The sequence below is a fragment of the Halichoerus grypus genome, chromosome X, assembly GCF_964656455.1.
Source record: "Halichoerus grypus chromosome X, mHalGry1.hap1.1, whole genome shotgun sequence".
NCBI lineage: Eukaryota > Metazoa > Chordata > Mammalia > Carnivora > Phocidae > Halichoerus > Halichoerus grypus.
The window spans coordinates 130,849,762-130,874,926 of NC_135727.1; the positions used below are offsets into that span (position 1 = coordinate 130,849,762).

The following is a 25,165-nucleotide window of genomic DNA, read 5'->3' on the forward strand; positions in this document are numbered from 1 at the left end:
GCTCTGTGCAGCCCCTTGTAGGGGATGTTGGCCTTCATTATTCTGGGAGGATTCTCAGAATATCTGCTCGGCACTCAGACCTCTGGCGATAGGCAAGCTCGAGATGCTTGTCAAGCCTCCTGATTCCAGGGCGGTTTGGCTTCTTGGTTGTCCCAGATGTGCTGCATTCTCGTGGAGACATGAGACAAGGTGTGCATCTCGCAGGTAGCAGATGACACGTGCTGGGGGAGGGGCTTCTTGGTGGGAACGGGCCATCCTGTTCTCTGTTAGAACCTGTCTCCGAAGCAGGGTGCTTCCCGAGAGTTTTTATTGTGGGGTGAACAGCACCCTTGCTTCTCGTCTCAGAGGTTCAGGGTTCTGGGAGATGGTACTTGAGGAGGCTTTTCTTCCTAGGAAGCTCATGGCTGGGTTTTCCTGGAAAGGACCCTTTGACTGCGCAGCAGGCACGAAAGATGGTGCCTCGTGCACAGTACTGGGGACATCAGCACTGTGCTTCGTGGGCAGCTTGAAATTGCACTGTGATTATGTCCCTGGCGAACAGGTTACATATGTAGTAAGCCTTGTGATTCCATGCCTGTGTGGAATGGATGCCATATATATATATATATCTCCTGTCTGTGTCCTCTTTGTGTGTATATTCTATTGTATATTCTACCTGCCTATCAATTGTCTATGTTTCTATGTGTTTTCTATCATGTACCTATTATTTGTCAATCCATCCATCCATCCATCCATCCATCTATCCATCTATCCATCCATCCATCCATCCACTCATCCATCCATCCATTTATCCATCCATCCATCCATCCATCCATCCATTTATCCATCCATCCATTCATCCATCCATCCATCCATCCATCCACTCATCCATCCATCCATCCATCCATCCACTCATCCATCCATCCATCCACTCATCCATCCATCCATCCACTCATCCATCCATCCATCCATCCATCCATCCATCCATCCATCCATCCATTTATTCATCCATCCAACCACTCATCCATCCATCCATCCATCCATTTATTCATCCATCCATCCATCCATTTATCCATCCATCCATCCACTCATCCATCCATCCATCCATTCACCCTCCCTCCCTTCCTTCCTTCCTTCCTTCCTTCCTTCCTTCCTTCCTTCCTTCCTTCCTTCCTTCCTTCCTTCCTTCTTTCCTTCCTTCCTTCCATCCATCCATCCATCCATCCATACTATCCTTTTGTGGTTAAACTGAAGGTGCATTGAGTGACTTTTATTCTACCTCCATGACATTTAATGGGTTGATGATGTTTCCTTATGGGACAGCTGTCATCAATTGATGTGTCACGGATTTGCAATTTTGCTCACTTTCTAAATCACGCTGGAAGGAACCATGTGATTCCTACAGTCCAGCCTCCGCAGGTCACAGGGAACATCCAAGGACTGGACCTTTCAAGCTTCTGTGCCAGGAGAGTTGGGTAGAGCACCAACCTGCACTCAGGCTGGCGTGGCTCCCAGCCCTTCACACACATTTGGCTAGGGAGATAAGACATTAGGGTCAGACAGACTGCAAAGTCAGCCACCTGGAGGGGACACTAAGGCAGGGCCCTGCAGGGCATGGGCAGAGTGGATGTTGGCTGCCTTGGGACCTCCCCGAAGAGGAGCCTGTTCCTTACAGGCTGGGCTGTGAGCCTGGAGAGGGGTTCTCCAGCGGGGCACACATGGGGAGGTCCAGGCAGGGCAAAGACACCAGGGTGCGGGCATCTGAGCCAAAACAGACTGCCTGGCTGGTGTCCAGCATGAAGGACACCCCCTTGGAGGGGCTGGCGAGGGTGTGGGTGGCAGGCTGGCTGAGCCCCTCCCTGGCCTTGTCTTTTCCTGGCCACCCCAGTAGGGAGTTTGAATGCATTAAGCCTGGACACGTGGGAGGACAGGAGGTGCAGATACACAATTGGGGTCATGGTGGGCAGAGCAGGGAGTGATGCTCGTGGAGGAAAAGAGTCTGGAGAAATGCTGGAGCTCTGCCTCTTCATCATGTGAGGTCAGAGCAAAAAGGTAGCCGTTGACAAACCAGGGGGTGGGTTTTCACCAGACACTGAACCAGCCGGCACCTGGATCTCCCACTTCCAGCCTCCAGGACCTTGAGAAATAAGTGTGTGTTGTTTTAAAGCCGCTCTTTTCTAGGGTGTTAATGCAGGCTGTGTGAGTCAGGGATGTGCAGAGAAACAGAACCAAGAGCTCGTATGGCGCATTCTCCCCCTTCCTGCACGTTCTCTGATGCTTTTCAGACCGTCAACTGATTAGATGAGGCCCACCCACAGTGCAGAAGGCCCTTGGCTTTACTCTGCACCGGATGCAATGCTCGGCTCTTCCAGAAACACCCTCGCAGACAGACACACCCAGGAGGAATGTGTAACCAGCTCTCTGAGCTTCCCTCAATCCATGTGTGATGAACCCTTACACGAGTTGGTTCCCACAAGTACCTGAGTGGGTGCAGCTGGGCTGGGTCCCATCCATGCTCCCCAGGAACCACACTGCTTTCCCAAAGTGCTCACGGTTTGCTCCCAGCGCACAGTAGGGGTGGAGCTCATACCCACTTGCACAACGGTGCTCCTTGGAAATACCAACAACACGCCCGGAAAACACCCTGTGTTTTCCACATGGGGCATGTTTTCTTCTTCCCGTTTATCCTCACACCACCGGGGATCCCCCCAGACAGCCGTGTCCTTGGGTGTTCACCCTTCCTCAACATCATGTTTGTTTTTTAATTAATAGATTTTATTTTTTATTTTTAGAGCGGTTTTAGGTACAGCCTAAAATAAAAACATACCCGGCATGCATTTAAATATATCCAGTAGCAACATTGAGGGGAACATACAGAAATTTCCCGTGTGCCCCCATGACCACACACATGCGTGGCCTCCCCAGCATCCATACCTGCCCCATAGATGGTACGTTTCCTACAATCGATGAACTCGCACGAACACATCATTTGCACCCACATGCATGCTTTACGTTAGAGCTTCTTCTTGGGGTTGTACATACTGTGGGTTTGCAGACATGTGCAATGACACGTGTGCATCATTACTGAGTCACGCAGATGACTGGTACCTCCGTAAAAATCCTCAGTGCTGCACCTGCCCATCCCTCGTCCCCCATCCCCGGCCGACCACTGATCTTTCTTCTGTCTCTGTGGTTTTCCTTTTCTGGAATGTCCTAGAGCCGGAATCACGCAGGATGGAGCCTTTTCAGACCGGCTTCCTTCCCTTCTCAGGATGCACATAAGGTAACTTTGTGGCTTCTCATGGCTTGATAGGTCATTTCTATTTAGCACTGAATAATACTCCCCTTGCCTGAACAGACTGCACCTTACGCATCAGCCATCCACCTGCTGAAGGTCACCTGCATCGTCTTTCCGAAGAGAGCACATTATGCCCTGGTCCCTTTGGGGTCAGAACATGTGAAAAACAGTTTTCTGACGGTATTGTCTTCCTGCTGTTTGAGGCAGGCGGCTCTGGGACGGAAGGCTTATGACCACACAAGGCAAGCTTGTTGGGCGGAAGACAGCCCAGCGTCTGGCTCCAGTTCTCCCTCTTCTACCACCATTGGAGGCACAAGGACTTATTTGCCTGACATCTGCGCTGGTGTATCATGGTGTTGAGATGCGCTGGTATGCGCTGGACACCCGGTCCTCCACTCATGACCATGGCGCCATGTTGGTGCATCATCCACACTCCTCTGGCTCAGCTGGCCGTCCCCCACCTGGGTCCCTGCCATTTCTGTTGCTGACCTCAGGCTTCGCTCCACCAGCACGTTCAATAAGGAGGTCCTCCCTTTCCAGGGAGCCTGCCATGCACAGGGCGTCTGGGTCTTGGCTTCCGCCCAGTGCTTTTTTGGGGATTACCGTTCTGGTCCCCCCGTTGTCCTCGCTCGAGGCAGTGGCTTCGCTCACGAAGGAGCTCACTCACGTAGGGGGCTCCAAGCTTCTGGGTGATAGCTGTTGGTCTACACCTTTGTTGCATGGAACGATGTGTATGTTGTGATGGTTAATTTTATGTCATCTTGGCTGGACCATGTGTGTACACATGTGGTCAAACACTAGTTTAGATGTTGCTCAGAAAGTATGTTTAGATGAGGTTAACACTGCAATCAGTAGTCTTTGAGTAAAGCAGGAGACTCTCTCTAGGGTCGGTGGGCCTTGTCCGATCAGTTGAAAGCTTTGTGAGAAACAGATTGACCTCCCCTTTGCTGGTGGATGTGATTTTTTTGTTGACCTCATTATGACGCTTTGATTTATTGCTCTACAAGATGAATGCCTTTCTAACATAATCCTACATTACATACTAGTTTGTATCTTATCTTTTTCCCTTGGATCGGTGGGCCTTGTCTGATCACTTGAAGGCTTGTGAGAAAGCAGACTGACCTCTCCGGATGAAGAGGAAATTCTGTCTCCAGGCGGCTTTTGGACTCTTGCTGCAACATTAGCTCATCCCTGGGTCTCAGCGTGCTGGTCGACCCTGCAGAATAGAGACTAAAATATATACAGTTACATGAACTAATTCCTTAAATTAAATCTATGTCTCTCTCTCCACATAGTCTTTTGATGTGTTTCTTGGGAGAACCTTGACTAATACATCCTTTATGTGTAAGGGACACAGGGCTGGACCCCTTCTAAGCTGGAGAGCACATATCTACAAATCTTTTATTGCATTGTGTGGTAGGGCCCCAGTGCCAAGCATCTCCACCTCGTGCAAAACACGCATCACCTTTGGTCACCATGCCCACTGTCAATGCCTTCACTTTGAATTCTGCAGATGAGCCTCTGTAGTGCAGGTGGGCCTTGTCCGATCAGTTGAAGGCTTTGTGAGAAAACAGTCTGACCTCCCCTTTGCTGGTGGATGTGATTTTTTTTTTTTATATTGCTGTGACGCTTTGATTTATCGCCCTATAACATGAATACCTTTCAAACATAATCCTATATTACGTACTAGTTTGTATCTTATCTTTCTCCTTTGGATCCTTTCTTCATGGTTTATTGGAATCCAAGGATATGTGCGTAGAAAATACTTGGCTTTGTTTGGATGGTCCCTTTCTTGACCGTCACGTTATAAACACTTTCTTTTTTTTTTTTTTTTTAAGATTTATTTATTTATTTGAGGGAGAAAGAGCTGGGGGGAGGGGCAGACAGAGAGAGAGGATCTCAAGCAGATTCCCTGCTGAGCCCGGAGCCTGAGATCACGACCTGAGCCGAAATCAAGACTCGGCCGCTTAACCGACTGCACCATGCAGGTGCCCCTAAACACTGTTTCTAATATAAGCTTGACTGACCTGGCCCCCAGGTCATTCCCTTTCTCGTAGTGCATATGAACCTATTATTGGATTTTCTCCCCCACTTTTTTTTTTTTTTTTTTTTTTTTTTTTAAAGATTCTATTTATTTATTTGTCAGAGAGAGAGAAAGATCACAAGCAGGAGGAGCGGCAGGCAGAGGGAGAAGCAGGCTTCCCGCTGAGCAGGGAGCCTGATGCGGGACTCGATCCCAGGACCCTGGGATCATGACCTGAGCCGAAGGCAGCTGCTTAACCAACTGAGCCACCCAGGCGTCCCTCTCCCCCACTTTTATGAAGATTAGTTGGCAAGACATTGTGCACGTCTAATGGCAGAGGTGCTTGCACAAAATTTCGGAAAGCTCATGGGCATGTTCTCAACACGGTGGTTGTTTTGTTTTCCTGTACTGAGTATTTCATAGAAACGGAATCCATGTCCTATGTGCGCTTGGGAGTGTGGCTTCTGTCCCTGAGCATCGTGTCCTTACGGTCCATCCATGAGGCAGCAGGTATCAGAGCTCTGTTCCTTTTCACGGCTGAGTCCTATTCCGTCCACGGATGGACCCCGGGTTGTGTATCCATTCATCCACTGGTGGGCACGTGGGCTGTTCACACCTCCCTGGTGCTCTGAGCCTCCCCGCACGTGTATGTGTGTGGACACCTGCTTCCGTGTCTCCTGGATGGAAGGACACCGAGGAGTGGGATCGCCGGGCCATGTGCTTTCTCCGCTGCTTTTCGAAAGTGCCCGCAGCATTTTCCGTGCCCACCAGTCACCCAGAATGGTCCCAATTTCCCTCCCTGCTCGTCAGCCTTTGCTCGGTGATGTTCTTATTCCCCCCCAAAATAAGACCCATGCTAGCGGACCTGAAGCAGTGTCTGCCTGTGGCTTTGGTTTGCGTTTCCCTTTTGAGGACGATGCTGAGCATCATTTTGGGTGCTTGCTCTACAGAGTGCCATTCTCATTTCCCAGTGGGGAATGCGAACATATTATTTAATGGCAGGGGATGGAAGGCACATGAGACCCTCCTGCGTCCACGAGGAATTTAAGGTGGCTCGCACAGGTCTGCCTAGGGCAGGAAACATGTAGCATCCATCAGCATCCGAACAGAGTTGGTGTTGGTGCCCATGCTCTGGGTTCGCACCACACCTGCCCCTGGTGTCCACCTTGTGTCTTGACGGCAGACGGAAGCAGGTGTGTGCAGTCCTCAGCATTTGAGAAAAGGACCAGGGCGTGCAATTAACAGCAGCTCCGATGGGAGCCCTAAGACACACGGGCATTTCCAACACAACGGGACAGGAGCCAAGACGGCAAAGACTTCTTTGTTTTTAAATCTGTGTTTTGAAAAGTGGACTGTATCCTATGGCACGAACTCATTAGACTTTTTGCAGATCGCTGTAATTCCCGTGCAGTTGCGAGAAAGAATATGGAGAAATCTCGTGTACCCTTTCCCTGATTTTCCCGCAGGGATAACGTCTTGCAAATCTATATAGTACGTGATCCCAACGCACGTGTCAGCAGGGAGGCAACCCATTGCTCTTTTATCCACATTTCTCGTTTTCGTGGGGAGCCACCTCTGTGTTGGTGGGGTTGGCAGTCTGGGATCTCTTTGCACGTGGAGGGTAGTGAATCCCCCATCATGGTCAAAACACAGGGTGCGTTTGCCGCCACTGGATTCCCAAATGCTCCCTTCCTATAGCTTCGCTACCTCCTTCCTACCTCCATCCGTCCTTCACCCACGGCCAACCACTCATCCATTCTGCATTTGCACAATGTGATCATTTCAAGAATGTCACATAAACGGAGTCACGCACAATGCAACCCTTTTAAAATTGCTTCCCCCCCACCCCCTGCCAAACTCAGCATAATTCCCTGGAGGGTCCTCCCCGTTGTCGCTAGAACAATAAGGCTTTCTTTTGCAAGAACACCTGTGAAGACTGTTGCATAAAACGGCATTCACACGGAACATCTTTGTCTTTTTTTAAAATTTTTAAAAAATTTTTTTAAAATTTTTATTTTTTTAGATCTTTGTCTTGTCAACAAGGCGGGCATTGCATCTTTTATGTTCGAGCATCTTTGCATACCCGTGGGAGTGTGTCCGTGGCATGCGTTCTCAGCACAGGAGGTGCCGGGTCAAAGAGAATACGCACGCACGCCCACTTTGCACGGCCCTCGGCAGCCCGTCTGCTGAAAAGACACAGTCTTGGGGCCAAACGCATCGTTTTGGTGCAAGCATGCACTTTTTTTTTTTTCCAGGGGCCAAGCAATCCTGGGGGTGTAGGGGCGGACCCAGCTGTTGTGATGGATGAGCGCGAGTCACCTGCCTACTTCCATCGTGTTTCGTTAAAGGACTGTGTTTCCGCAGAGTGTTTTACACGTGAATGTTTTAATTCACTGTCCAGGACTCCCTTGTTCATTTTCTTTGTCTCTTCTGGGGGGAGGAGGAGAGTAGATGGTCATATTCTTTCACAAGACCCCTTTATGGGAGAAGAATGCCCCCTTTCTTCTACGCCCTGCACTCTGTCATTTGCCTTTTGATATTACCTGATGCATGTTCAGCTCTTTAGAACGAGACCTTTTCTTTATGTGCTCCGCATTATCCGACGTCTCCCTGCACGAATTCTGCGTGGTCCTTAGAAAAGACATGGTCGTGGAGAGATCATCCACTGAAAACCAGCCACCAGCGCGTTCCCTTCTGTGTTGATTATCGGATTTTTAAATATTTGAGATGTTTAAATATTTAAATCATTTACACAATATTTTAAACAGTTCAAGTGTCTGAGTATTTAAATTATTTAAACAATATTATAAATCTTTCAAGTATCAAAATATGTAAATTATTTAAAAAATATATTAAGTAGTTCAAGTATTTGAATCTGTAAATTATTTAAACAATATTTTAAATCTTTCAAATATTTGAGAACTTAAATTATTTAAATAAAATTATTTAAATAAGTAATAAATACATAATAAATAAAAATAATTCAAATATTCAAAATGTAATAATACATAATAATAAATAAAAATAATTCAAATAATTTAAATCTTTCAAATATTTGAATATTTAATTATTTGAATATTTGAATCTGTAAATGATTTATTTTTTTTTTTTTTTTTAATTTTTTTTTAAGATTTTATTTATTTGCGAGAGAGACAATGAGAGACAGAGAGCATGAGAGGGAGGAGGGTCAGAGGGAGAAGCAGACTCCCTGCTGAGCAGGGAGCCTGATGTGGGACTCGATCCCGGGACTCCAGGATCATGTCCTGAGCCGAAGGCAGTTGCTTAACCAACTGAGCCACCCAGGCACCCCATGAATCTGTAAATGATTTAAACAGTATTTTAATATTTCAAGGATTTGAATCTGTAAATTACTTAAACAATATTTTAAAATCTCAAATATTTGAAAATTTAAATTATTCAAATAGAATTATTAAAGTAAATAATACGTAAGTAATGGAATAAAAATAATTCAAATATTTAAATAATTTTAAATCTTCCAAATGTTTGAATATTTAAATTATCTGAATATTTGAATCTGTAAATGATTTAAACAATATTTAAATATTCCAAGTGTTTGAATATGTAAATTATTTAAATAATATTTTTAAATATTTCAAATCTTTATTGGGGCTGTGTCTTGTTTCCTGTGCTGTGGTCAGTGAGCTGAGGATGCGGGGAGCTGTCATGTTACTGCTTCCCTACATGTTGGCCCTCGCCGAGGCATGAGGTCAACCCTCCACATCGGAGTTCTTAAAAAAGAAAAATGACCCACGAGGGCTCTAAACATAGTCCGGGCTCAGGATGGGAGCTCCTTCTCAGGACAGCCTGCAAACATCTTGCCTTTGCCAAGCAGTCTTGGGAGGTGCTTGTTGCTTTTCTTGCTATTTGAGTTGTGGGCTTGCCCCCCAAACACGTCGGAGGTGCACCGTTGGACCGTGAGGCTGCCGAGCTGGGTGGTTTGGGGACGAAAGCAACAGGCATTGAGCGTTGTCCCCGGGCGGCCTCGCCGTGCGTTCGGGCAGCTGCTGTCCCGGTGCAGCCTGGTGTGGTGCAGATCGGGTGACAGCTGCACCTCCCCACAGCTCCCTCTGGTCCCCGTCGGAGGTGAGCTGGCCTGTGGGACCTGCCAGTGGTGGACGCTGCTCTGCAGGACAGATGGTGGCATGCAAGGTGATGGACAGCGATCCCATGCATCTGTTGGCAACCGGGTTTTGGGGGGAAGCGTAGAAGGCATCTGGGCTGGAACTGACTAGCATCTGGGAGATAAAGGAGTGGGGAGAGTGGCCAGCTCACCTGTGCTCCTAGGGAGCCCCGCTAGCCAGGCTGGGGTGTCCTTGCACGGCTGTGTGCATGAATGTGCACCGATTTCTAGGGTTTGGATTGTGCCCCCCCAAAAAAAGGTATGTTGAAGTCTTAGCCCCTGGTACCAGGGAAGGGGATCTTTTTGGAAATAGGGTCTCTGCAGATGGTCAGGTTAAGATGAGGTCAGTAGGGTGGGCCTTGATCCCATAGGACTGGGGTCCTTATAAGAAGAGGGGATGACACAGACATGCACAGAAGGACAACCATGTAAGGACACAGGGAGAACACAGGGTCTACACACCAAGGAGAGAGTCCTCAGGGGGGAACCAGCACTGGCCTATCTATCTATCCATCCATCCATCCATCCATCTACCTACCTATCCATTCATCCATCCATCCATCCATCATCCAGCCATCCATCTACCCATTCATATACCCATCTATCCATCCTTCTATCCATCATCCATCAGTCCATCATCCACCCATCTTATTGATCATCTCTCTCTTTATATATATATATAAACATATATATATGACATATCTATCACCTCTATATATAGGTATATATACATCCCCCCCACATATGTATATTTTTAAAATTTTAATCATTTTAAGGAATTGGCTCATACAACTATGGAGACTTGTTAAACCCACAATCTGCAGGGTGGACCAGCGTGCTGGAAACCCAGGGCAGATTTACAGTTTGAGTCTGAAGGGTATCTGCTGGGGAATGGACTCTTGCTCAGGGGGTATCAGTCTTTGCGCTATGAACGCCATCAACTGATTAGACGAGGTCCACCCACACCAGGGAGGAAAATCTGCTTTACTCACAGACTGCCGATTTCAGTGTTAATCACATCCAAATAAATAAATAAATAAATAAAAAGACCCAGCTTCACAGAAACACCCAGAATGATGTTCGAGTGCGTTTCTGGGCACCGTGGCCCAGCTAATTAGACACATAAAATCAACTATTCCGGAAGATGTGACATTAACACCTGTGATACGGTTGTTCCGGGCTCGGCGGGAGGGAAAGGCAGCTGCAAGGTGGGGGACTGAGGACTTGACAGTGTGACGCCTGGACCCTCTTGGGCAGGTGGCGGGGGGCGGGGTGGTGGTGTCGGCGTCTTGCTTTGGAAGTCAGCTCTCTGGGAGAGACTGGGATTGGCCCACAGCCAGTGTCCTCACCAGACATCAGGACGTGTAGGCTCACCCTTGGCATGGGTGGATTCCAGAGAATTGAGTCCCTTGACCTCGACTCCAGTGCCTTTCTCTGGGCAGTCTCTCCACCCACTTTGCACCGGGTGTACCTTCTCCTTTCCTCCTTGGGTTTTGGCCGCCATGACTTGTTCAACCTTCTGTGTGCTTGGGAAACTCCAGGATGCCGATGGAGCAGGTGCAGACCCCAGTGTTCATGCGGGATCCAGGATGGAGCAGCCTCTCTTCCTCCCTGTGATGCCCTTGCCTCATGCAGACTGGGAGCCGGCATCTGAGACGCGTGTAATGGGTGCATTTCAGTGCACGTGTGTATAAACGTATAGGATTCAGCGTCTCTAAACCTCAGCAGCTATGTGCAGGGTGAGCGATCAAGACCAGTCTTCCGAGGGCAGTTTGGTTTCGTGTCTGCGTCCACCAGTTTCCTAATGGTGCGGCCAGTGGTGTTACTGGGTGTCCGTGGGGCTCTGCAGGGCTTTGGGCTTGTATAAGAAAAAAATCCTACGTGGGGACTGGTGGGGATTCCTCTTGAGCTGGTCCTGGAGGAATTGGGATGCACATTGCAGAACAAGAAGTTCACTGCATTTATCGGGAAAGCATGGTGTGCACGGTGATGGTGGACACATTTGGGCTTACAGGACGTGGACGTAGCAGGTCAACAGGGATGGGGTCTCCCTGGCATGCAGGGATGAGCCCCGACACCTTGGGGGGGCCCACAGCAGGTAGCTCTGGCCCCGCCCACCACCTGTCTGCCTCCATCTCTCCTGCCCATTGGGCCAAGCGGCCCTCAGTCTTGTTTCCAAACGCTTCCTCAGCATTCCCTCCTCCTGCACCCGCCTTGTGTCCTCCCCTCCCCTTTGCACGATGCTTGCAGGTCCTTCCCCACCTCACACAGCTCACATCCCCACCCCCCTCCTCTGGAAGCAAGCTGAACTCCCCAGGACCCCTGTGTGCCTGCATGCAGGCCGTCCTCACCTCCTGCCTCCTCTCTGGGAGGAGGAATTTTAAAGTCCCTGCGGAGATGTTCTCAGTGCCCTCCCCACCACCCTCCACGTTTTGGGGCAGTCCCTGCATTTGGGAGGGGCTTATGCCGTCTGTCCGTCCACAAGGGGCGGACCCGTCTCTGACCTGCCCCATGCCTTCGTGTTCTCGGTAATCCTCCATGCACATGAGTGCACATCGTAGTTCAAGAATGCCTTCCAATGCCGTATCTTAAATTGACAACGAATAACCTTCATGCCTTCACAAAACAATGGCAGACACACTTCTCTTCCTTTGTAAGAAAACCCGACAGGCGCACGCAGGACGTTTCAGGAGAAAAGAAAGAAGAAAGCGTGCTCATTTTCAGGACTTGGAAAGCGCCGGGAAGCGTTGGCGGTGCGTCTCCAACAGGAGCTCCCATTCTGCATTCTGCTCCTGACCTGGGGTTTTGCAAGCCCTGCGCTGAGCTCCATGGAGGGGACACGGGGTGGGACCCAGCGTGGGCGTGCTGCATGGGCCCTCAGGGTCAGTGGTGCCATCTGGGGAGGCCAGCGTCCGAGTCCGGCTTGGATGGCTTGGCAGCCATGTGTGCACCGAGCCCAGAGCTTGGACGGGTGAGAGCTGTTTCATCCAGAATCAGATAGCTGCCATGTTCCCACTCTCGCTGGTGAGGGTCCAGCATGGAGGGTTCCCATCACGGGTGAGCATTTCCGTTGGACGGGATGCCCGTGTTGGAGCCCTGTGATATAAAACAGCGTGGGTTTTAGGCCAATAAGAGGCCAGTGTTGGGGGGAGGCACTGGGTCAGCTGCTCAGAACCATCTCTGACATTGTTTCCCTTTTCTCTTTGGCTGCTAGGAAGCTCAGAGCTGAATTTGCGCTCGGAGCTCCATGGGAGGGGTCTTATGATCAGCAGAGGTGCAGACGATTTTTAATCTTCCCGGCTGGTTCAAATCTAACTCAGGGACTGAGTTGTAGGATTTCTTTGATTGCCCCCACCCCTTATTCACGTGCACTGTATAACCAACTTTTATACATTGTACTTTGGCGTGTTCAACATTTAACCTGAAATTTTTTTAAATTTTAAATCATTTCTATTTCGGTTAATCCTGGAAAGCTTAACGGCCAGGGAATGCGTATGTTTAAAGTTTTAAGTTGGGAAAATACAAGTGTTCTTTTTCTAAAGGACAAGTGATATGCAGTAGGAGAAGGCTTAGTAATGTCTTGCAAAATTAAGTTTTCCGTTGTAAGTTTTTATGTCCAGAAACAACACTCATGACCTCGAGCAGTTGGTGCCATTTATCCCACTTTGGTGATTTCTGTGTCTCGTAAATCACAATTGTTTGTGAAGTGTAGATTCATCCGTGTATTTATGGATCAGCATGGAAACGGCTGTGCGGGTTTTCCCTGTAAACCAGTCCCCTCCTGTCTTTACCAACAAGGACATATATTTCCAGGGTACGGCCAATAATTACTGGCTTTGGAGCACCCCGTTCTTGCCACTGCCTGTCTTTGGTGTGATTTGTTTCCACGGGGCGCGTTTTTCCATTTTGAGAACCATCTCCTGCATGCCGAGTCCTGATAGGGGGTGTTCTGGTTCCAATCCCATGTCTTCCTGTTGTTACTTTGGGGCCATTTAATAGAATGAGCTGACACAAGGTTAGGCTTCTCCATCTGAGTCATGTGCACAGTCATTTTGGTTTCCAATTTTGGTGGATGGAATCATGTTCCCCAAAGATGTTGGTGTCCTAAGCCCTGGAAACTCTATGTCATATCCTCACGAGGCTAAAAGGGAATAACAATTAAAGATGGAAATTAAGATTGCCAATCAGATGACCTTGAGATGGGGATTTGTGACCTCCAGAACTGTAGGATAATACGTTTGTGTTTGGGTGGCGCTGGTTCTCAATGGATATCCAGCCAGGTTGGGGAGAGGGGACAGACTCGTCCCATATGCCCGTCATTGGACAGTTGACTGTGTTTGGGATGATTGTATCGTAGATGATAGGACTGATTGGCAGGCTGAGCAGGCGGTTGGAGTCCTGGCTAGCTCAGCCTTGTGCTCCTTCCCGCCATGGCCCACCGATGCCCTCTTGGAGAGGCGTTGTAATCCTATTAGAAATCCATACCCTCGATTATGACCTGGAGCTCCTGCTTCTCACCTGTGGTCCAAGTGCTCTGTGGGCTCTTCCACTCAACGTCCTGAAACACACATGATGAGCTACGTAGAGATAAAATCTTTTTAGATTTCCAGGGTCAACTCACTTATGGCACTTGGGACTCAGAATTACGGTATCAGCTGGGAGATAACTTCAGGGACCCTTGAGTCGGCTGAACCGCGCTTGGCGGGAAGCCGATCAGACTTGCTTGATGCATCATGGCATTGGGAGAAAACAATCTGAGGATCTGTGCCATCCTCGATCCAGGTGAATGGAAGGTTCTGGTGACACTGGACACAGACACGTGGGGTAGGAAACCACCTTCGGGGTATGGAACAAGCAACCACGGGCCTTGAAAGACATTTCGCTGCCTCGCTCTGTCAACCCAGAAACGTGGTGCTAGACTGGAGTAGGGTCTCCGTTCTGCACCTCCTGTCTCTGATCCGTGCAAGTACCTTTCATACTTAGTACCTAAGGCCAAGGAGCATTCTTTGTGAAGAAGACAATGCTGTCCTCGGGAGAGCATTCTGGAAGATCACCTGCTGCTCTTAGCACTGGAGCTACTTCAGGGTTCCTGTGCCCATTTCTCACTTATAAGCTAAAGGGTTGGCCCGGGTCCAGGGGTCACTGCAGTTTCTTGGTCCCCCTGACCCCCGTTCTTGGGGCAGGGGGTGTAGATGGTGCTCTGTCATCATGCCCGTTCCTCCCATACATCTGTTTCTCAATGTGTCCTGAGCATTAGCCAAGGGATCTGCCTGGGATGAGGGCATCTTGTCTTAGCCCATTTGGGGCGCCATAGCAGAAACACCATGGACTGGGGTCTTCACCAGCAGACACTTACTTCCCACCATTGTGCTGGCTGGATGTCCACGATTAAGGTGCTGGCAGATTGGATTTGTAGATGGTGTTCTTCTGGCTGGGTCCTTGCACGGTGGAAGGGGCCAGGGGCCTCCTTGGGGTCTCCTTTATAAGGACACTGATTACATCATGGAGGCTCTGCCCTCATGACCTGATCACCTCCCAAAGACCCCCACCTCTACCCTCATCACCTAGTCACCTCCCAAAGACCCCTGCCTCCACCCTCATCACCTGATCACTTTCTAAAGACCCCCACCTCCACCCTCATGACCTGGTCACCTCCCAAACACCCCCCACCTCCACCCTCATCACCTGATCACCTTCAAAAGACCCCACCTCCACCCTCATGACCTGATTACCTCCTAAACACCCCCACCTCCACCCTCATCACCTGATCACCTCCCAAAGACCTCCACCTCCACCCTCATGACCTGATGACCTTCCAAAGACCCCACCTCTGCCCTCATCACCTGATCACCTCCCAAAGACCCCTACCTCTATCCTCATCACCTAGTCACCTCCCAAAGACCCCCACCTCCACCCTCATCACCTGATCACTTTCCAAAGACCCCCACCTCCATCCTCATCACCTGATCACCTCCCAAAGACCCCCACCTCCACCCTCATGACCTGATGACCTTCCAAAGACCCCACCTCTGCCCTCGTGACCTGATCACCTCCCAAAGAACCCCCACCTCCACCCTCCAAATCCAATCCCTTGGAGGGTTGGCCTTCGACATATGAATTTTAGGGGAGGAGACACCCACATTTACATCGTGGCACATTTCCTTTGCTGTTTCAGGGTAGGGAGTGGCCTTCCATCTCTGCTTGATCCAACAATGGATGGGTTAGCTCATTAATTTAGTCAATGAACATTCATGGAACACCAGCCTGGCACCTGCCACTGGGCCAGGTAGTGAGGAACAGGGAACCTGAGACAAGGTGTGTGTGCCTGGGCAACACTGGCTGAGGGGGGAGGAGGCCAGCCAAAGTATGTAGGTGCAGAGGGTTGTTCTTCCCACGTAGGGCACACAAAAGCTGTCTAGATGGGACCATGAGCACAGATGACCACCCCTGGGCCCATATGTCTGAGACTAAGTGTTGACTGTGAATGGCCTCCATGTTGCATGGGGATTCTTCCCAACAGTGGAGAGGCCTCCTCCATGGGTGTGGATACCACAGTTAGAAGCGCACACAAGCACTTAGTGCTTGCATGATGTCCCACAAAACCATGAGCTCTTTCAGAGCATTATTCCCTAATACCATCATGGTTTATCGTAGGGGTCATGAACGTACCAGCCGGGAGCACCACCGTGAGCTTGAGAACCCCGAAATGATCACCTTTCCAATGTGATGGATGTCTTCCCGGCCCATCGTGACTGCAGGTGGAATTTCTCACCTGCGCTTGGGCCACTCAGGACTGCTCCCTCTGTGACTGTGGACACCAGGGACATGGCTGCAGTGAGAAACATGGGGTCCACTGTGGATTTCCAGGGCACATTCCTGGAAGTGATTTTGCTTCATCAATGGATGAATGCGTTTCAGGTTGCACTAGATATTGCCCGAGGATCCCTACCCACGTTGGGATTTTCCCCTCTCGCATTCCTACCCATGGCATACACAAGCACCTGCTCACCAGCACTGTGTCAGAGAAGTGTGGTGTCACAGTGCTTGGGCTTGTCAAGTCCGATGGTGTCCAGTGAGTTTTTGTGAACATCTCTCTTTTTGGGTAAAAACTCACACACCTTTGTAAGGACCATGTTGTATGTTTTCATATACACAATTATGTTCACCCATTTTCTTGATAGGGTGTTGTTTTTCTTGATTTGTAAGAACTCTTTACATATTAGGAAAATAGCCCTTTGCATGTGATCAGGGTTGCAAATTTTTTTTTCTAATTTATCATTTACTTCTAACTTTGCTTTGGGCGTGGGTTTTTTTTTTCCATGCAAAATTATTTTAGTAGGGAAATTTGTCTACTTATTCTTCTCAACTTTGACTTATAATTAGGAAGCTGTTTCATACTCTGAGGTTAAAGATAGATGGATACATGCTTTTTTCCCCTAATATGTTCATTGTGTAACTTCTACCCCTTGGTTAATTTTGATGTGTACTATATGAGGTATCAGTCTAATTTTGCCTTTTTTCCAAATGTCTATTTACGTGTCCCAACACCGTTTTTAAAAAGTTCATCTTTGGGCGCCTGGGTGGCTCAGTCGGTTAAGCGTCTGACTCTTGGTTTTGGCTCAGGTCATGATCTCAGGGTCTTGAGATCTCAGGGTCTGACTCTTGACACGCATTGGGCTCTGTGCTCAGCATGGAGTCTGCTTGAGATTTTCTCTTCCTCTCCCTCTGCTTCTCCAGTGCAAACCAGGCAATCCACAGCCCTCGGCCCACCACGTCCGTGACCACATTGTTGGCCACTGTCCACCCTACCCACGCAAATCACCGCAGGGCCAGGGACACACACGTAGGGACAGCCTTTGTGACCCAGAATCTACTGAAATTATTCACACCAGCCCATGCTGAAGTTGCTGAACCTGCTTCCCTGACCCATTTCTTCCCACAGTAAAGACTCCTGTCCACATTTCTGTGTCCCTCTGCCTCCTGACCCACCCTGCTGCTTCCCCGTGTGGCCCCGTGGTGCGTCGTGGCACGGCATGCCCCCTCGTCTTGGGAACTGTGTGCAACAAACTAGCTTTGCAACAACAGGCACTCATCACCTGGTCTGTTGTCCTTCTCCATACCTGAGTAATAGTAAAACCTACATCCTGTCCCATGTTGCCTGGGAGCGTTGACCCTGGACTCTCATCTGCGCTCGTAAACGCTACTCCCACGCTTGCTCCCGACCTTTCTGCCAGTCATTTTGCTGATACTCCAGTCGGTTCCTGCCAAGCCCTTGGCTGGGGATGAGCAAGCGTTTATCAGGTGTCTTTGACCAGGCTGGAATGACTCAGGGCTAATCCACCCTATTACATTCCTGCCTCTGGAGCCTGCAGGAATCCACGAGGAATCTAACTACAGATGCTGAACCATGACACCTAGGGCCCATGGGGCGTTCTCCTGTGGCTGAATTCTTCCATACGTGGACTCCACTTCTAAAACTCACTTTGATTTGTTTTTTCTTTTTCTTCTTCTGCAGTTTTGGCCCCACAACCTGGCCGTGTTGCTATAGTGACCGGAGGCACGGATGGAATCGGCTACTCCACGGCGAAGCATCTGGCGAGACTCGGCATGCATGTGATCATAGGTGATGATTGTATTGTTGGCTAATGGAAGATACCCAGTTGTTTGCTTATATAGAAACAGTGATTTCCTTATAGGTAAAACAGATCTGGGAAACACCTAAGGATGTCCTTATAAGGACTCCGGTCCTAGTGCAATGAGGACTCACCTCACTGACCTCATTTTACCTAACCACCTCTTTAAAGACTCCCTCTCCAAATAAGGTCACATTCTGAGAGCACTTATGGGGTCTGGGCTTCAACCTATGAATTTGGGGAAGACAGAACATAGCCCAGTGTAGACTCTGAACAGGTTTTCAAAGACTGGCTTCCTCTGCAACTGCATCCCATAGACACTACATTGTCCATTCTTCTTTTTGAGACTCTCTCTCTGTTCCTTATCCTGGTGTAACTCCTCTTGGAAAATGAAGGGATTTTCTTTGCCTGGGGAAGGGAACAGAGTTCAAATGAACCCATTGTACTTTTGTTAATTTTCCCAGTGAATTGGAGGTAGAATTTTTAATCCGCTGGGAAAAATAATATGGTGCACATCACCTTTGGAAAAGAAAAAAAAAAACACTTCATGCTAATTATGTCCCCCATTGACATCATTCGCGTTTAATTAATACCTTTTATGGTGTTGTGTTTTTACAGAAATCATATTATACGTCTGGTTTTAGCTGTTAAGGATTGCTTTCACTTAAGACTTTCTATGTAACATTACCCATGGTCCTTTACTTATTCATTAATGATTTATTTCTTCCTTTCTCCCATTTTTTTCCTCCAACTTTTCTCCGCCATCATTTTTTAAAGGATAATTTTGGGTCAGAAGCAATAGTTGGAGCTGGGTACTTAAATATGAATGTGTTCCACTTCTTCCTGGCTCTTGACAAGCTTGGTCCTTGGACTCCGTTGGTGTCTAGTGATGCCTAAATGCACAAACTAAATCTGTAGTATTATAAACCAAATGATATTGAGATGCAGATATAAAAATATATAAGAACACAAACTTGCCATGTGATCGTAGACACGAAATGTTTATAGGACAAATAATGTGACTTACTGGCGGATTCAGTAACTCCTACTGATTGGAAGCTGTGATGATCTTAAACTTTATTTTGAGACAGCTTCAACACCTGAACTTGGGTCTGAAAATATCTCTGGTTTGTGTCGGTGGCCAAGTCATAGACCCTGCCCATACTTCTGTGTCTTGTCCACATTCTACTGGGGGTTGGCCACCATGATGATGTTGATTGTTGGTGTTAAAACTCACAGACCCCCTGAGTTCCATGGCGGAGGGGATCTCCGAGGGGGCTCTTAACCCAGATGGGGAACCCCCAGGTCTAGCCAGTGTGGCCTTTCTGTTGTCCTCAGAGAGGCATGGCTCACGTGGGTATACTTACCTGTTCCTTCATTCCTGTAATCAAATGAACTCATGCTCCTAACTTTGAGTTTTTTTTTCACTTTTGCAAAACATGACTCCACAATTTAAAATTTTTGTATTGCATGGCCCTTCCCATGTGTCACTCTTTTGAAAAAGTGCAGTTTTTTACAGTGATTCCTCCCTCATGGACCCATGTAGGCATCTTTCTCTCATGAGCAACCTGGTCTGTAGAATGGTGTATATTTGCCAGGCTTTGGGAGGGGACGATTACTTCTTGGTTGACCTCACTGTTGTTTTTCCTCACCAGTGTTTTTTTCTTCAGGGATGTGTCCAGGTCCCATTGTCTGAATCGATGTGGAAATGATAGATCAGTTTTTGACAAGTCCTTGCAAGGACAGTCTTTACCAACATCCATATCTATCCCCCTAGATGAAGAGCAGTTGTTCACAGATGTGGGGGTCCTGCAGGACAGGGGACCCATCTGAGTGTGCATTTCTGGAACTCCTCTTCCATTTTAGCATCCCTGTGATGTGTTTATCTCTCCCTGTGACCTGAGCACATCAGGGAGACAAGGCATGTGAGCAGAAGGACGTGGGTCCCTGGGAGACCCCTGCCCTGTCTTGGATTTCTGCCACCATCTGGGATGACTTGATAAAAATGATGTCAAGGGGGCGCCTGGGTGGGTCAGTCGGTTAAGCGTCTACCTTTGGCTCAGGTCATGATCCCGGGGTCCTGGGATCGAGCCCCGGTCGGGCTCCCTGCTCAGTGGGGAGTCTGCTTCTCCCTCTCCCTCTGGCCGGCCCCCTGCTCTTGCTCTCTCTCTCAAATGAATAAATTTTTAAAAAATTAAAAAAACAAAGTGACGTCAAATTGTGAACAAAAGGAGCAGTAGGTCCCCTCTGAGGGCCCGCTTGTCCTGAGCTAGTGGCAGAAGGAAGCTGGTGGAGCAGGATGGGGAGGGACCCTCCAGTCTGAGAACAGATGGGGGCTAGTGTCCAGTACTGGTTATCTCTGCCCCTTGTGACTTCTCTAGTGCATCTGTCTTCTTCATCTTCTTAATTCTTTGTGAAACTAGGCAATATTGCAATGCAAAGAAAAAAAAAGTTCCATTTCTGTGCTTTTTGCCTCAATGTGGTAGTTTAGGTCATGATGAAGTCTAGATGGCTTAGGTCATGATGGGGTCTAGTTGGGTTAGGTTATGAGGAGGTCTAGTTGGGTGGATCCTGAGGAGGTCTTGTTCAGTTGGGTGATGATGAGGTCTAGTTGGGTTAGGTCATGATGAGGTCTAGTTAGGTAGGTTGTGATGAGGTCTAGTTGGGTTAGGTGATGATGGGGTCTAGTTGGGTTAAGTGATGATGGGGTCTAGTTGGGTTAGGTGATGATGGGGTCTAGTTGGGTTAGGTGATGATGGGGTCTAGTTGGGTTAGGTGATGATGAAGTCTAGGTGATGAGGTCTAGTTGGGTGGGTGATGATGGGGTCTAATTGGGTTAGGTAATGATGAGGTCTAGTTGGGTTAGGTGATGTTGAGGCCTAGTTGGGTAGGTGATGATGAGTTCTAGTTGGGTGGGTCATGAGGAGGTCTAGTTGGGTTAGGTGATGATGGGTCTAGTTGGGTTAGGTGATGATGGGGTCTAATTGGGTTAGGTGATGGTGGGGTCTAATTGGGTAAGTGATGATGAGGTCTAGTTGGGTTAGGTGATGAGGAGGTCTCTGTGATGATGAGGTTTAGTTGGATAGGTCATGACAAAGTTTAGTTGGGTAGGTCACTAGGAAGTCAGATTGGGGTTAGGTCATGCTGAGGTCTACTTGAGTGAGGAGTATGTACTGCAGACACAATGCAGTGAAAACATGTGAGCGAGCATGTGGTACTCATGCATGTGAGGACTGGAGCCCTGTCTCTCCTATTATCTCCTCATTTAGGTGATGTTTGTTGAGACCAGGAACAGTCCTGCCAGCACCAAAGTTCTCCTTCTCTTGAGTCAAAGAGAGTAAGCACCACCTGTGCTCCTCACCTCCTGCATCTTCTTTCCCACAGAGCTTTTGATGTCTGCATGGGTCACAGTTTGATCCTCTCAGTCAGTCTAATCAAGTGTGAATGTTCCTTCCTCCCCGAGTCTTTCAGGGCATAATTGCACATATTCTGAGAGGGACAATGTTTCATCTTGTGTGACAGTTTGATACAAGGCCACTTAATGAAATATTATCATTGGACACTTTAATATAAATTTCATACTAAATAAAAACTAAGAGATGTGTATACAATTTCAAATTTCCCAATCCTGCGTCCATTAATGTTTAAAGAGCAATCAGTTACTTGCTGAAGAATTGAAAAGGGAACCTGGATCCAACCCAAGCACATTAATATTGCTATAAATACATTAATTATTAAATTTCTCATCTCACAATATCTCAGTTCTTAAAGTTTCAAAATACTGTTTTGGTGGAGGATCTTTCTTTATAATTCTTCATGAACAGCCATCTAAGGTTGAGACTAGGGGCCAGTAAATTTTTTCTGGTGTGGACCAGATAATAAATATTTGCCTGGGTGTGTCTCTCAATGATCAGCTCTGCCTTGATAGCAGGAAAGCACCATTGCCAATATTTAAAGCTACGGGCATGGCTGTTCTTCCAATAATCTTTTTTTTTTTTCTTTTTGCATCCGGGAGATCGTCCAGTGTGGCCCCAGGTTCCTTGTTTGCTGACCCTGGATTGGGTTCAGCATCTTTAAACTTAGGCCCCCACAGAAAGCATGAGCAGAAGGCAGACCCACTCTGCTTGTGCCTACCTTCCATTCTGGTCCAGTGCTCTCTCTCATGGAATATTTGCTCAGTAAATGTAAGAAATCTCTAGTGATTGCAAAGGGTCAAGGTTCCATATCCAGCTGATAAAGATGACCTTTGCCAAAAAATGTGCCTGTGTCCATACCTCTAATACAATGCCTTAGGGAGAGTAGCGAGCTGCCCATCAAGGGGAGCTGTTACCATGACCAGTTTCCCCTGCTGGTTTGATGACCTCCGCTTTCTCTGGCTGTTGATATCTTTTTTTGGGAATATGGAGCATCTCTCCCACTTCATGTAAGATTCCACTGGGCCACCCATCCCTGATGCCAAGATGGTGAATGCCAGACGCGTGGCCTGGCAGTGGATGGCTCTTGAATATTTTAAAATTGTATGGGATTTCTGAAATAAGCTCATGCATGTACATGGCCCCAGCTTAAAGAAAGGTGAATTTTATTTTGTTGTCTTTGATGCCTAGAACATTTAGAGATGGAATATAACTTTCCTGGCATCCTGCCTGACTGTGCACCCCGCAACTCAGGAAGACTCTCTGAGCAAAAATCTAACAACCATGTAATACTCTCTTTCTTCAAGGGAGCTGAAGGTGTGAATATTTTCACAGCTGCGTTTTCTTGATGTCTGCAACTTTGAACTCCTTCAAGGTGGTGGTGCATTATATAATCTTTTAATTCACCCCCTAAAGATGTCTTTTGCCATATTTATCTTAGATACATCTCCAGCTGGAGCCAAAGACGTTTTCGATTTCACGACGTTCACTGCTTCTGCTGTCTGTGTTTCCTTAACTCTTTGTTGTAAACCCTTTTGCTTTTGGAAAGGGTGTTCCTTCAGGGTTTTTGTGGGGGGGGGGCACTTGTCAATGACACAGAGTAATGAGTGTAGGATACAGTCACAGGGGATCCATAGCAGGGCCCCTTGCGTGTTAGTCCAAATATAAAAATGAAACAAAATGGAGGAAAACAGCATGCAGAAATGCCTCCAGAACGGATTGCTTGGTAATATGTTTTCCTTGAGATCTCAAGAGGTTGTACCCCAGAGAACACCTGGCCAGTGGGGGCTGGATGCAGGCGGGAGGGTGATGTGAGCCACCGTGCCCCTTGGAACCTGGTCCTGCCAGACCAGGTGTCTCTCCTGGTGTCCTCACGCCACCTGTCACTTCTCGGGGCTCTAGGAGCTTCATGCCCATGCCTGTGTTCCTCAGATGCCAGGTCTAATCCCCTTGTGTGGAAGTGCTCCCATGACTCACCCCTGCAAGGAGTTTCGGGGTTGGCTCACCCCGCAAAGGAGCTGAACATCTGCCTGAGGTCCAGTTTATCGTGAGCGCTGGTGTGTGGGAAGACAGGGTGTCCTGGGCTTCTCCCCCAGATAGCAGCCCCATTTGGCACACCTTAAAATTCGGACCGTGTGCTCAGGGACACAGTTGGAAAACGAGATGCCTTCCTCCAAACATCAGTGCACTGTCTTCTAGTAAGACACTAAAGAAACCTCATTCACTATCTTAACCCCAAATTGCATAGTCTGTATTTTAAGGGTGATGTCCCTCACACATGAAACACGCGTGGCCATTCTTCTAAGCTCATGTTTCCCTGGAGTCATACCTGTGGGATTTGTACGGAGTCATTGATAAGGGAATGGGAAATCCCAGGTACATAGCGGGAATGGCCCATGATCATTTTGTAGCTCTGACCACCAGTGGGGTGGGGGTAGGCGGGCATCCACTAAAGTTTCTTAGAAAGTTCTGTGTGTGCTCTGAGCTTCCCGCCACCATTTTTATGCTTAGGCAATCCTTGGCTCTCCCCAACCCCCACCCCATGTTCTTTGTGCCACTAGATGCCTCACGCCCCAGTAATCATCAAAAGGGAAAGTCTCCTTCTCACCGGTCCAAGTAAAGGCAAGGTTTCATCAATTGATAGGTTGTGTTGGCAAGAACTTCTCTGGTGACCCCATTCCACACCAGGGCTCAATGACAAGCTGTAAAGAGCCCCCTCCGGGGTTGTGTTTTGTGTCTCAAGACAACATTTTCTCGCGCTCAATAATGTCTGGATGACCTTGCCACTGATTGTATCTTTTCTTTTCCTTGTAGCTGGAAATAATGCCGGCAAAGCCCACAAAGTTGTGAGACAAATACAAGAAGAGACTTTGAATGACAAAGGTAGTGTTTGCGAGCCACGCGGCTCTTGTCCTTGGTCCGAGCTGATGTTGGCGGCTGAGCCACAGACTCCGATGTGGCATTGCGGGCGTGAGTGGTGGAGGTGGTACTTGGGGGTGGGGGATGTCTCTCCCTCTTGTGCGTTTCTTTTGGGGATTTCTGGTCCGCCACCCCGGAGAGTGGTGAACGGGAGCAAGCATGTCCCTGTGATAGCATTGGTCTGTGTAGGCATCTCCTGGGGGAGGCGTTCGAATGTGCCAGTTGATTTGCATGTCCTGTGACAACAGGACCTTGTTTCCATTACGTGTCCATCTCCATGGCTGGGGGGCCCTCGGCGGCATGTCTTCACGCAGGAACCGTTAGATGCACCTGCCAGCAGGTGCATCTACTGGTTGGCGGTTCTGGACTACAGATAATTCCAACACGGATGTGTCTGGCGCCACCTTGCTCAGTAGCAAATCCTGTAGTGCTTGCTCTCTCTACTTGTCCGGCCTGAGCAGTGGACACCTGTTTGTAACATCTGTCCCAGTTGCAAGTGCTATTGAGTGCTTTCTGAGCACTCGTGGGCCTCATGTTTAAGAAAAGAAGATGCACATCAGTTATCTTGGACTAGATCCAACCAAGATGGCGCTTTGAGCATGTCCCAGATGCTGGGGCTTCTCCTGTCTGAATTTATCGTGATCGTTCTTCTTCTTCTCCTTCTTCTCCTTCTTTTTCTTCTTCTTCTTCTTCTTCTTCTTCTTCTTCTTCTTCTTCTTCTTCTTCTTCTTCTTCTTCTTCCTTCTTCTTCTTCTTCTT

General features: G+C 48.2%; 1 protein-coding gene across 1 annotated transcript in view; it reads left to right on the top strand.

Moving 5' to 3' along the window:
• DHRSX (dehydrogenase/reductase X-linked) overlaps positions 1-25,165 on the top strand; it is a 148,833-nt gene that overhangs the window by 10,915 nt on the left and 112,753 nt on the right. The window contains exons 2-3 of the mRNA XM_078064186.1: positions 17,957-18,064; positions 24,302-24,370. Coding sequence (XP_077920312.1) covers positions 17,957-18,064; positions 24,302-24,370 — 177 coding nt within the window. The remainder of the gene's footprint in view (positions 1-17,956; positions 18,065-24,301; positions 24,371-25,165) is intronic.